General features: G+C 39.9%; 1 protein-coding gene across 3 annotated transcripts in view; it reads left to right on the forward strand.

The window, feature by feature from the left end:
- Nucleotides 1–14364, forward strand: part of PAPPA2 (pappalysin 2) — a 258494-nt gene that overhangs the window by 80923 nt on the left and 163207 nt on the right. For all 3 annotated transcript variants that reach the window (XM_019801273.2, XM_019801274.2, XM_019801275.2), the window contains exon 3: nucleotides 12123–12268. In XM_019801273.2, coding sequence (XP_019656832.2) covers nucleotides 12123–12268 — 146 coding nt within the window. The remainder of the gene's footprint in view (nucleotides 1–12122; nucleotides 12269–14364) is intronic.

Here is a 14364-nt window from a genome sequence, read left to right on the forward strand (position 1 = left end):
GGATTAAGGCCCACCCTAATGATCTAATCTTAATTCGATCATCTGCAAAGACCATATTTCCCAATAAAGTCCCATTCGCAGGTACTGGTTAGGACTCCAGTGTCTTTCGGCGACACACAAGTCAGCCCACAACAGGGGCTATCCTGGTAGAAATACTCAAAAGTGTAATAAAATCAGAGCACCTGGGTGTCTCAGTCGGTAAAGCGTGTGCCTTCCACTGAGGTCATGATCCCAGGGTCCTGGAATCAAGCCCTTCATCAGGCCCCTGCTCAGCAGAGGCGTCTGCTTCTATCTCTCCTTCCCTCCCCACCCCCTCCGCTCATGCTCTTTCACTCACTCCCTCTCTTAAGTAAAAATATAAATGAAATCTTTTTTTTAAAAAGTGTGAGAAAATTGAAAAGAGGGAGATACAGATGTAGACCTCAATTGTATTAAGATAATCATTGAAACAACGAGAATGCATTAGGTCTCAACATTGTGACAATTCACAGTTGTAAGGGGTAGTTTGATTTTGTTCTCTGTTTAACATAAGACTTACCCCTTCAACATCTTCACAAAGTGATCTTTTAGCTTTTGCTTAGATATTCTAGTGATGGGGAATTCTTTTTTTAACAATTAAAATTTATTAAGTTTTTTAAATATATTGAGGCCAAAGATACCTCCTCATTATTTTATTCTTTGACTCTAATTCTTTCCTCTGGACCTATACAGAGCAAGGACCTTATATATCAGTGGGTTGCAAATCTTCAACCAGTTTTCAGGCTGCCCCACCAGCCCTGCCATTTAGATTAAATATGCCCCATTTCTTCTGCCATTCTTCATATGGCATCGTTGTCAGATCTCTCTCCTTTTTAGTCTCCCTCTTCTGGACATGTCGAAGGTTCCAGTGGACTTGGAGAAGGATAGACTAACCAAGCACAGGTCTGTTCATGGCAGTGCACTGTCTTTGTGCCTAGCACTGAATCTTAGGAGTCTATACATTTTCCCTCAAGGAATGATGGAATATTGTTGGCAACTGAAATCTACAGGCATTTTTTTCCCTATTAATTGGTGCCAAGCCCAGTGTCCTTAATACTATATTTTAGCAATTGCGTTCTTTGTTTGTGTTTAACGTTGGGTTTACATTTGAAACTTTTGAATTTTACCTTTTGAGTTTACCCCTATAATTATTGCTCTGTGAGACCTATTTGAGTCTTTATTCTGCCACCCAGCATATGGTCTCTCTTCAGTTAGTGTCATTTGTAAACTCGATAAACTTATATTGTATGAATTCTTGCAAGACATTGATTATGTGACCCAGTGAAATGGGGGCAAATACAGACACCTTGGCCAAGATATTAAAAACTTCCCTTCAGGCAGTCCCCAAATTTGGTGTAAGTTGTTATGAACGCATAACTGTACACATTACTCCACCCTCCTTATAGAGATTTCATGAGTGATGTATCACATGTCCTATTAAATCAAGGTGCATTTCTCTAAGGAATCATCTACTCTAGCAAATCCAATAAAACACCCAATCAACAGTAAAAGAAGTGTGATTACCTGCGCATGATTTTTTTTCCTAAGAAGTCCATGGTAGTTTCCATAATCAACTTTGTCTTACCTAAGTAGTAAAAATTTGCTTATTTAATAACACATTAGAAATATTTCTGGGAGCTGACACTGAGCTCACTGATCTGTAGTTTCCAAATCTCTCCTTCTTCTAAAGGAATTTGAAATACCCTTCAGTCTTTGGCCATCTTGCACCTCTCCATCACCTGTAAAGATTCGTTGGTATGTAACTGCCCAAACATGTCCTTTGTGGGATTTTAGAGTAGAAGTCTAATGATTCCAGAGACTAGTTCATTCAAAAACAATTCTTGCACTATTTCTTCCATCAAGTAGGACTTCTAGTTTCTTTTGGTCATATGTTTATCTTTGGCTTGACTATATCTTTCCTGACTTTTCTGCCCTGAGACCCAAAATCAAATGTGGAAAACACAGCTGGAATATCATCTCTGAATCAGTCAATATTTAGTTGAAAAAAACAAACAAACTGCAAAGCATTGTTACCATTCTAACTAAGAAGGATTAAATATGGGAATTTTGTTGCTTATAAAGATTTTATAGAAGGGCTGGAGTTGTAGGATTACGTTGGGCATCTGGGAATCTCTCTCAGAACAGCACTGAAGAACAGGCCTGCCAGTGGGGCTGCCCCCTACCCTTGCCACAGACAGGAAGCGGTGGTGGCAGGGGGATTCTGGGGTTCCCTGTAGAAGTGCTGGATTTGGGAACACACTGTGTGCTGCTCAGGAAACCACCGTTGCAGTCATGCTGTGCCCCCTAGGTGCGCACCAGGAACAAGTGTTTGCCGCCCAGCCTGCACTCTGCACCCTAATGCGGCGGCTAGAATGCTCTCACCCAGCTATGCTTGCAGGCGGAGAAAGGAAAAGCAGTAAGGTCTTCATCTCTCTGCCATCTTACAACTAGTGCACAACTGATTGGCAGACTCTAAATCACATCCAGATCCCTAGGTACAAGAGAATTGGAAAAAAGTGGAATTCAACCTTTCTGTCCTCCAGAACGGGAACACACTAGAAGGAGGGGAGAATAATCAGCGCAAACCAATTCACGGCCTCCGCCACGAAGTTCACAGAGCCTTATGAACATCCGGTTCTCCTACCCTATTTTTCACTTCATCCTCTGTTCTTCCATGTAATTTTTTAAAAAATTGTAATCCCAGTTTAGCTAACATACAGAATTATGTTAGTTCCAGGTGTACAATATAGTGATTCAACAATTCTGTACGTTACTCAGGGCTCATCATGATAAGTGTCATTTGTGTGACTGCTGTTATAGTGCCTGTCACCCTGCAGTACAATTATGCAAGACTGAGTTTCTTAAAAACAAGAATCATATATTATGTATCTTTTTATTGCCAGGGCCCAACACAGTGACTCACAGATGCTAGGGAAACCAATTTAAGAACAGAAAAAAGGGGTGGCTCAGTTGGTTAAACGGCTGCCTTCGGCTCAGGTCATGATCTCAGGGTCCTGGGATCAAGTCCCGCATCAGGTTCCCTGCTCAGTGGGGAGCCTGCTTCTCCCTCTCCCTCCGCTGCTCCCCCGACTTGTGCTCTCTCTCTCTCTGTCAAATAAAAAAATAAAATAAATAAATAAATAAATAAATAAATAAATAAAATCTTAAAAAAAAAAAAAGAATAGAAGAAAGGTTGTGTGCTTTGGAGTTAGAAGAACTTGAGTTTAAAACTTGCCTCCAAAACTTACAAGCTGTGTGGTTTGGGGCAAGTGACTTTAATTCTGTAAACTTGAGTTTCTTATTTGTAAAGTAAAATAAATACACTAACCTTACAGGATTGTTGTGAGCTTTCCATGAGAAAATATATATGAAGCATCTGTTATAAAGCTGGGACTCAATTAATTTTGATCACTATTATAGGGCAAATAAATGATTGCCAGGTTAATGAATTATTGAATAGATTTGCCCTTTCACAGTTTTTTATCTTGACAGCAAGGCAGACATTGAAGAGTTCAGCTTTTTTTCCCTTCTGTGTCATCATACTCTCTTTCTACTTTTCTTATTATTCTGAAAAATGGAAATTTAAAAATTTATCATTCGTTGCAGTTTTTTCATGTTTATGGTTGTCCTCAGCTTTATCTTTTTTGACCCATTTTTCTTACAGTTTTATGCTATTCCTCTTCCCAAAATCTACATGTGATGTTTTAAAGTTTTAGCTTCGCAGATAGTTCCTTTATCAAACCTGGTTCTTTTTGATGTTTCTTGGCTCCTTTCACCTTTATTGGGACAATCTAGAATTCAGTGCATTTTCAAAGTTTATATACTTCTGCTTCCAAAGGGCCATTTCACTCTTGAGAATCTTGGGTTAAGGAATCATTCCTCCCTTTTGGAACTTGTCCTTGTTTCCCCAGCCTCCGCTGTTGGAAAAAGTAAAATGTAGTTTCTTTCATTGAAGGAACTCATCCACCCCATGTCACCAGATAGTTCTTTCCTATTAGTAAGAATTGAAATCACACTCTTAGATCTCTTTGTTGTTTCTTGAACTTTTGAGAGATATTATCAGGAAGTCAGGGAAAGTATTTATCAGAAGGGCTGCAATTGTTATTAGCAGAATTGGCCTTTTGGCAGAGAGTCTTGTCTGAAGTTCTGGATCATCACTGTATTTTTATTTTGTGTCAATTTTGGAAACTCTTTTGGGAAGAATCAAAACTATCCCCTGCCTGACAAGGCCAGCTATAGTTTGTGCCTAGAAAAGATTCGTTGTTATTTTATTTTCACTCCAAGCTTTTCATGGTGGGTTTACTTCAGGTTTTAGATTTAAGTTGTGTTTGCTTCTTTTTTGCACTGTGGTGTTGCCTCCATTTCATTTTAATTTTTTTCTTATAAGCAAGGTCTGCCCCTCCTGAGACATAACCCATGACTAGTTCCCCATCAGGTCTTTGAGATGATACTTGCTTTCCTATATTACGATGTTTGAACTGTGTTGCCAGCTATGCAGTCATCTGAGGCCATAGGTACTGTTATGACTAATGTAAGGTTCGTTGAATGCTTATGTGTCGTTTTATAGATGCTATTTCATTTTTTCCTCCCAATAATTATATACAGTAGATGCTTCATTATTCCCATTCTAGATGAGGACACCGAGCTGTAGCAATGCTTGGTGCCTTGCCAATGTCACATGGCCAGTTAGTGGAAGAGGAGGGACTTAAGACCCAGTCATCCTGGCTTGGGAGCCTGTGTTCCTCAGGATAGTGACACACTGGCTACTTATGACCATTGGTTTGATCATGTTCTCTTAATTCTACTGAGTACCTCCTCTGCTATGTTCTTCTCTTGCCTTATCTGGACCTAACAAGTTATGTGGGTATTTTCACACTCATCTTCCAAATCAATATCAGGGTATGGCTCCCTTGTTAAGGTAGGCAAGCTACTGCCAAGAACTGAATGGTGGGAATTACTCTTTCCTCCCCTTGAGCCCATAATTCTATAATCACAGGACAGGGTCTCTCTCTCTCTCTCTTTTAAAGATTTATTTATTTATTTGATACAGAAAGAGAGAGAGCACAAGCAGGGGGAGCAGCAGGCAAAGGGAGAGGGAGGGGCTAGATCCCAGGACCCTGAGATCATGACCTGAGCCTAAGGCAGAGGCTCACAGGCTGAGCCACCCAGGTGCCCCAGGACAGGGTCTCTTAAAACAAATCCATTATTTTGTTACTATCTTCTGAAGCTGTATGTTCAATCTCCATATGTTCTTTTCTTTTCCAAAGATATTATATTTAAGTAAAAAAAGTTATATTTATTTTCTGTTCTTTCTACAACAAGCTTACTGGCTGAAAACAACACAAAAATATTATCTTACAGTCCTGTGGGTCAGAAGTTTGACATAAGTCTCACCAGGCTAATATCGGTGTTGTTAGGGCTGCATATCTTTCTGAAGGCTCTAGGAGAGAAGCCATTTGTTTGCTTTCTCCAGCTTCTACAGGCCACCCACATTCTTTGGCTTCCAGATGCCATCCTTCATCTTCAAAACCGGCAAGGTAGCATTTGTCTGACTTGGCTTCCATTGACACATCTCTTTCTTTGATTGTATGCTTTCTCTGCTTCTAAGGACTTGTGTAATTAGATTGGGCCCACTCAGATAACCCAGAAAAATCTTCTCATCGTAAGGTCAGTACTTTTGATCACCTCTGCAAAGTCCCTTTTGCCATGTAAGTTAACATATCCCCAGGCTCCAGGGCACGGACATCTTTGGGAACATGATTCTGCCTACAACCAAAGATATTATGACACTGGACTTCAGACTGTTTTGATCTCTAGTTACTTCTTTTATTGCAGCCTCAAGCTCTTACTACACTTAAGCATTTCTGAAGATTTATTTATTTATTTGAGAGAGAGAGAGAGAAAGAGACACAGAGAAGGAGAATGATTAGGGGGAGGGGCAGAGGGAGAGAGGGAGAATCTCAAGCAGATTCCATGCTGAGCTCAGAGCCTGACACAGGGCTCAAGCCCATGACCCTATCAGGACCTAAGCCAAAATCAAGATTTGGACACTTAACTGACTGAGCCACCCAGGCATCCAACATTTACATATTTCTAAAGAATAATTCCATTTTTCTTCTAGTAGTGTTACTCATTCTCATATGAATTAGCAAAACTGAGTTAATGTTTTGGGTGTAGTAAGTTTCGTCAGGTTTTTCCTATTTGATTTTGAAGAAAAAATATATTCCCAGTTGCTAACGTCCTAGTTATGATGATATCTGGCCTCTTTTATGGCATTCAGAAGAGAACCAGTCATCATCATGGTGTCCTCCTGGGACGATTTAGGAGGTGGTTGATTATATTGAGGAGAGTGGAGAAGAAGAGAAGGGGGAATGAGAGAGGAATCCTGGGTTTTCGACTTGTGTCATGGAGAGGATAATAGGAGTAGCACCAATTCAGAGAGGGACACTGAAGAAGTAGCTGTGGGGAAAAAGACTGAGTTTAGTTTCAGAGATAAACCCAGTTCATACAGCCCTGTGGGCATGAATGAGGTCATATTACCATTAACAATCAAATTACATGTTCAATATATAACCAAAATCTTACCCTCATACAGTCCCCTTTCTCTAGTATTTTTGGGAGTTCCAGAAGGGTATGCCTTAAAAATTCATGGCCACTAGGTTCTGTGGTTCTCCCACTGTTTGCCATTCAACACTGGCAATGGTGTTTACCTTCTCTACTAACATGCATCATTTCCAAATGATGCTTGTGCCCTCACTGTTTCTCTAGGGAAAAGCCAGCTTCCTGAGAGAGCTGGCTTCTAATATAACTCAAGGTTGTAAAACTCTCAGTGCTAGAATGGTGCTGACATCCCTTAATTCTTTCCAGAAATAGAGAGAGTATTCCCTGTCCTCAACTGGTGCTTCATTGTGTCATTAGGCCTTAAAGCGTGGCTTGTGTATCCTGGGTTGCACTAATTTTATGAAAAGAGTGTTTTTTGGTTTTTCCTGAGGAGTTCAAAATCCAGTCTGTAAAATTAAGTAGGGGACAGATGCCACCGTGGTCCTTCCCTTGTCTTTGCCTTTTTATCTTTCCATGGATACAATACATACTTCCTCTGTGTTTAGCCAAAACTCAACCCTCAACCCTTCTGCGTATCTATCCATGTAAAAGATGTCCACAGATTCATTGGTTAGACCACTATTTCAGATTCACTGAAATTTCTTTTGTGCTCAGGTAGAACCACCCATCGGATTGACATTTTGACCTGAAGATTTCTGTGTATGATCTAGGTGGAGATGTCCTGCCATAAAAGAGAAACAAGAAGCTACTCTATAGTAATACACACACACACGTATCATAGATATATCTCATGTGTGTGTGTGTGTATGTTATCCAAAGACTGATTGTGCTTCAAAGTTTAGGAGTAGAAGAGTTTCCAATAGTGAACAAGGAGCATGGCAAAATAATGTCCCAGAAACAAGACCACAGAATCCTGGGGAATAACTTTTAAGGATTAGAAGGGGTAAGAGGAATCCTTTTGAGAGTGGTCTCAAAAGCAAGAATACAACCAGAAAAGAACATTGCAAAAAAAAGCAGAGGAAGTAGAAAACTTTAAGGAGCAGGGAGCAACTAAATATAAAGAATTCCCATAAGAAGGTGACTGAATTTTTTTCATTTTTGTAGGGAGGGACAATTTGGAGGTCACTGACAATTTTAACTAAAGCAGTTTTGATAAAGTGATGCCGATGAAAGCCTGGTTACCATGGGATTAGGGGGTTCATGGAAAAAAGAAATGAATAGGAGATCAGGAAATTATTCTTTCAAGATGTTTGAATTGAAAAGGGAGAAGGAAAAAGAGAGGCTGTTAGCTATGCTTTGCTCAGAAACTTCATCCTGTGGGACCAGAGATAAGGGCATAAAAAAAGGTAAGGAAGTGAATGTGTGTGTGTGTGTGTGTGTGTGTGTGTGTGTGTGTGTTAGAGTCCATCGTGAATGGCTTCAGTTTCATCACTGAAGAAGGAGGCAAGATCATTTACTAAGAGTCAGGGGAATAAGAGATTGAGGTCGGTGGGAGAGGAGGAGTGAGAGAATGGTGATCTCAAATCATTCCTGGAGAGGAGGTGACCATAAACAAGTAACAGTATAGACAAGTAGAATTAAAGATTTACAGGAGATCAGGAATAAAAACCAGTCTGACCATGAATATGAGGCGTGGGGGCAATTAGAGGTAAGGAAGTTAAAAAGAAGACTGTTTTCAGTGATGTTTCACACAGATGTTGAAATTTCCCAAGTAATGGGTGATAGGAGGTGGGGAAGTAAAAGGGTGTGGGCAAGGTGCTGAACGCTTGTTGTATAGGGACTAACCAGGAGGTGGGAAAATAAAAAGACTAAAGTGTATGGTGATGTAGTAGAGTTCTAGGCACCTAAGAGCGGGAGGACTTTGAGAGAAGGAGAAAAACTAAGTTTTTAGAGTTGCACTGGGCACGGGGAGAGCGCTAGTTGGTACTCTGCAGACTGATAAGCCCCATGGTGTGGGCACAGTGAAAGGGTTGGGAGAGCAGGCCAAAGGTGATATTCAGCAGCAGGAGGAAGTGTGGTTGGCAAAATAAATAGTAGATGGGGTGGCAGATGGAACCCTTCTGTACATGTTGGGTAGAGAACCATGTAAAAACGGAAAGGTTTTGATTTAACCAAACCAAAGTATTCCAACTTTGGCACAGTTGTTTCCATGAGGCTAAGTTCCCAAGAATCCTAGGGGGCATCTGGTTTTGTTGTCATGGAGGTTGCCTTATACCTGTAGAGTGCAGTCAGGGTCTTCTTCTGGAGAGGGCTTGCTCTGAGATCTCAGGACACACATGCATCCTTTATGTCTTGGTTTTCAACATGCCAATTTTTGATACTGGTTCAACGTCCTTCAGACAGCTCATGATCTTTTTCTTCTTTCTGGCTTTGTTCTATCAGTCTATAAATTATTTCTATCAGTCTATAAAGGAGTTACTTACTCAGCTGACTATTAAGCTAGAGCACAAGTAGGCATTTTAAAGTATTTTTTCACTTTTACTTAGTCAGAAACTAAGCAAGAGTTGGGGCTTGCATGTACACTTAGACACTGGAGAGTGGCTGGGGGTCAGCAGTCAGGGAGCATAGCATGGATCAAAATGAATGCACTAAGTCTGGGGCACAAAGAAACACAGGTGCTGGATACCAGGTAGTGGTTAATCCCAGTAGGTCACAGTCATAAAATGGTGAGGCAGGTGTGCATTCTTCCAGGGGCCATGTCAGAAATAACAGACTTGAGCAGCGGGCAGAACAACTTGATATGTCTGTCTCAAGCAGAGCTCGTTTCTGAGACAATTTTTATAAAAATCAAAACACAACTTCACTTTGGTTGGTCTGAGTCTTCAGGGAGAAGTTTATGGTGAGTACCTTGGTCTAGAATATGGAGAGAATGGGCAAAGGGAGATCCTAGCAGAAATTAAGCAGATTAATGTAGTTCATCTTTCTTTTCATACCTAGTTCTGGTCAGTTCAAGACGCTTATGCTTTTTATGACATTTATGTATAGCATTTGACCTTTCCTTGAATATTAAGTTATTCTGAATGTCAAGTCTATCTCTTCACAAATCATTTCTAAATCTCTGAATTTAAGACTAATATCCATTTTCCACACCCAACATCTAAGCCAGGCTCTGGTCATATTAGTAAGATGTTTATCTTTATTAGCTCCAATCAACTTGTGAACAGGTGTACACTTTATAATAGGCAGGGCATTCTACATATAAAGCAGACACACTGATATCTAAGTTTTCCCCATTTTAGATTAAGGAAAAATCTAGAAAAAAGTCTTTGTTTCCAACAAAATAAGGTTTTCTTCTATCAGTTCAATTAATGACTGTTTCCAACTGTCTCGAGCTTTTTAAAATGTATTCTCCTTCTTATACTTGCTGACTTCTGTCTACATATATCTCTGTGGAGTGCAGGAGTTAGAGCAACCACACCCAGTTTGCCACCAGCATGACATAAATACTCTCATCTGGAAGGGTAATTTATGGCTGGAGAGAGGGTTGGGCAAAGAAGAAAAAGGGAGATGAGTAGAACCAGCTAATGAGGTTGGTGGTGGAGGAGGAGGCCTCTTGGAGGGTGCTCAAGGGAAATTAGTGGAACTGCTGGGTTGAGGGAGGACAGAGGATGGCAGCCAAGACTGGTAAATGGCAGATGGAGAAGCCAGTAACACACAGATAGCCCAAGTAAACCATGCCAGGAACTGGGGGATTTGGGGAAAGTGAGGGAGGAGAAAAGAGAGAAAACTCAAGTTACCAACTCCCAATTTTAATAGGAACTCTGGAATAGGAACAGAGAAAGGGTGTGACTTGTCTTCCTTGGTATCCTGAGTTGTGTGTAGGCTCAGTCTCTGATTCTCTCTGCCCTTATTTGTCCTTTCCATTCCTTTCATTTCCCATCCTTTCCTTTCCTTTCCTTCCCTCTTTTCCCATTCACCCTCTCTCTGCTCCATTCTTTTGGCCTACATCTCCATGTTGAAGAATTACTTGATGTCATCACAGCTCCAAACCATCAATTTGTCAATACAGGAAATTGTAATTATTTTTAATAAAGGAGAAAGGGAAAGAGAATGTGACTAATATCCAGGGAAAACCAGGCAACAGTCCAGAAAACATTGTGTCTCCAGGAAAGCTGCAGAAGGAATATCCCTCTGATCACATCTGACATCACCTCATGGAATTTGGATGATTTCTTGGGGCTTAGAACTATTTTTCCAAGATATTATAAGTCAAAATGAAAAAGTATTTTTAAATCTCTTTTCTCTCAAGTATCTTTGATTCTAAAGCAGAATCTTTTTTTGTTTCTTAAGTTGTATTCCTCTTTCTGGTTCTGTTCCAAAGAATACAAAAACAATCTTCCTTGGGATCTCTATTTCTTGGGTTCTCCTTGCCAGTATATCCTACATGTGGATTAAATAGATTGCATCAACAGTGTGGTTGGGAGGCAGAGCAAGCAATAGAAGAAGGGTCATGCTGTCCTAACATGAGCTTCTGGATTTCAGCTTGTCTATCAGAACAGCAACAATGAAGCATGATCTATAAAGGAAATTTCCAACTAATGTTGCGGGAGCTGTCTGCCCAGTTTAAGCTGTGGTAGGAATATTCCCCTTTTTGAGTGGCAGACTGTGGTCACTATGGGAAGTATCCAGTGAATCCAAAGGGCCACTGAGCTCTGCTTCAGTTGTTCGTTCTTAAAATAGCTCTTCAGTGAGAATGTTGAGTGAGTCTGTTTGCTTATGGTAAGTTTAAAGTTTCACAGATGCAAGAAAAGTGAAGGTCTTTCTCTATATATAAGCTTATAAAGAGATAAAATGCTTGTTTCCTTTTTTTATGGGCCATATGGCATGTGTTTTTAATAGACCTCTATTTCTGTGCGTAAGTGCAAACATAATATTGCCTACTACGTTGAAGGCCACCAGTCATGATACTTGGTAGGTAGCATAAGGTAGTTGGGGTTGGAGTAGTTTCTATGGATTAAGGGACTACAAAGGAAAAAAATATATATATATACACAATTACTCTTTGCAGTAACTTTATGATATCCTCTTCTACCTATAACTCATCTGTTTTTTCCCTCTTTTTACTTTATGTTTCCTAGCCATTTTTTTTAAGTAATGCCCAAAGCAAGCATATACTGAAATAGAGATTCAGTTGGTCTTCTGATCATAATAATGGTCATGCAGTGTGATAGAAGGAACCGGAAACTGAGAGTTGGAAGGTCTTCTTCACCATGACCTGGGGTTAGTATTCAGGGTGAATAATTAGGAGTATCATTGGATTTATCTTGAAGAAATAATCAAGATGTAGAGTGGGAATTGAGTATGACTTCAAACACTGAGTATTCATATGAATAATATAGTGCTAAAAAGGTAAGATATTATTTATCTTGGAATAAATATCCCAAATGGGTACTAGTGCCTTTTTTGTTATATTGGACAGCCTGGTCTCTGTCTCTCTGCCCCTCTAAAGGGGCTGGCTGGGAGTGTCAGTCTGATTAGGTATGGTTCTGCTTTCTATGTATTGATCCTTTGGTGTGATACTTGTTCTCTTGTGTGCTCTCCAGGGCATACATGAGTGTGAAGGAGCTGAAGGAGGCACTGCAGCTTAACAGTACTCACTTCCTCAATGTCTACTTTGCTAGCTCAGTGCGGGAAGACCTTGCTGGTGCTGCCACCTGGCCTTGGGACAAGGAAGCCATTAGTCACCTGGGTAAGTGAAGTGAAGACCAAATATGGTAGAAAAATTGAGCAGGCCCCAAATGATTATGTGAAGTGAGTTTGAGGAAAAAAGAAAGAAGGAGAAAAATAAATTTACTCAATGAATTAGCTGCCTTGGGCTGAGAATGGCTTTTGGGAGAATCTGTCAAAATGTTTCAATATAGACAAGAAGGAGGTATCAGAGCAAATAGTGGCAAATACTCAGGATGTTCTAGACAGATGTATGATTTAGATATAAATAAGTTGGTGATGTGTAATAAGATCTATTTTATGTCTTGGAGAGCCTCAAGGGGGAAATTAGCAAAGAAGGTGGCTAGACTGTGAAGCCTGGCTTACGGTAATCAATGTGACAGAAGACCTGTGGGCTTCATGCATGGCTCCTCATCCATGGATCCAGGATTGGGCTCCTGAGCAAATCCTGGGAAGTTTAGGCAGGTTGAGTTTGCCTGCTTACCTAGGAAAAGGGTGATACCTTAATACTGAGTGGAACCTCTACATTCTTAAGAAAGATAATTCCTTTTATAATGTGTTATTGCTATTGTAAAGGAAATCTTACTGGTCAATCAGTAAGTCATTAAGTCAGTTAATGTGGATAAAAAGTAATTATTAAATATAATTTGTATGTACTTTCAAAGAGTCTTGAGTGGGATTCTATCTACCAAAATTTATTTTAAAACTGAATTACCATAATTGGGAGGAATCTTCATGTTGGAAAGAGAATGGTTATAGAGATTGGAAATCACTTCATAAATGATTTTAAAAAGGTTATGCAAAGTGAATCTTCTTAGTAATCAAATATGAAGCAGAGAGAAATAAATTTAAGGAAGATCACATAATGCTATATATGTCAAACCCATGTGTAATGGGGTCATTGTGAAGTGGAGCCCAGAACATGTTGAACTGATAATTAAAGAAAATATGAGAAACTTTCCAAACAACAGCTAGTATCATGGATTTGGGAAGAAGGAAGATAAGCAGTAGGTTAGCAATAGATGAAAAAATATTATTGCTGTTCAGGAGGAACAGAATATGAAAATCTCTGGAATGAATCAGGTCAACATTTAGAAAGGCTACATATCTCAAGTGAAGGAGGAGAAAATAAAAAAATTAAACATGTGGTGATCCAAACTGAATGCTTTGCTAGTATGTTTGAGTACATTGGCTCTACAGTATCTGATACAGTTTTAGGGCTCTGCAGTCCTTTTATCACTAAATTTTGTATTTTCAGCTTGGAGTACATTAGAAATCAGAAATTTGTGAGGTTAGTGGTGCTTTCTAGATGAAAGCAAATGTCTTATCCCAGCCTTCATGGTAGGCTAGAAGGTCATATTCCAATAATCCATGCAATAGTGAGTTTGAGTGTCTTGACTTATCCTCGTCAAAAACAATGGTAGCAGAGGAGCATATAACACTGTAGAAAAGTTTCCCCAAATTAGTGCATACCTGATTTGCCAATGGTAACATTTTTGGTGTATATTTGAGGGGGTCCTGACAGCAAGGTTTACCCGGCAATGGTTTTCATGAGCCCCAGGTCTATCGTTGGGAACTGAATCTGTGTTTGAAAACCTTTATTTTTTTATTATTTTTTTAAATAATATTTATTGTGTTATATTAGTCACCATACAGTACATCCCCAGTTCTTGATGCAATGTTCCATGACTCATTACTTGCATATAACACCCAGTGCACCATGCAATATGTGCCCTCCTTAATACCCATCACTGGCCTATCCCAGTCCCTCACCCCCCTCCCCTCTGAAGCCCTCAGTTTGTTTCCCAGAGTCCACAGTCTCTCATGGTTCATTCCCCATTCTGTTTACCCCCTCTTCTTTCTTCCCTTCCTTCTCCTACCGATCTTCCTATTCCTTATGTTCCATAAATGAGTGAAATGATCTATCTGCCCGGCCATTATGAAGACAACTCTTGGCCTCCTAATAAGAATCACTGGACTAAGAGCAGACCACTTAATGTTTTCTAGCTTTATTGGAACTGAGCCATTGATAAGATTCATTTAACTATAAAAATGGATAAAATGCCAGGAAAAAAAAAGCTATTTGAAGACACCAGACAGTAGCTAAGACAACAAGGA

This window comes from Ailuropoda melanoleuca, chromosome 8 (genome assembly GCF_002007445.2).
Source record: "Ailuropoda melanoleuca isolate Jingjing chromosome 8, ASM200744v2, whole genome shotgun sequence".
In the NCBI taxonomy this organism is placed as follows: domain Eukaryota; kingdom Metazoa; phylum Chordata; class Mammalia; order Carnivora; family Ursidae; genus Ailuropoda; species Ailuropoda melanoleuca.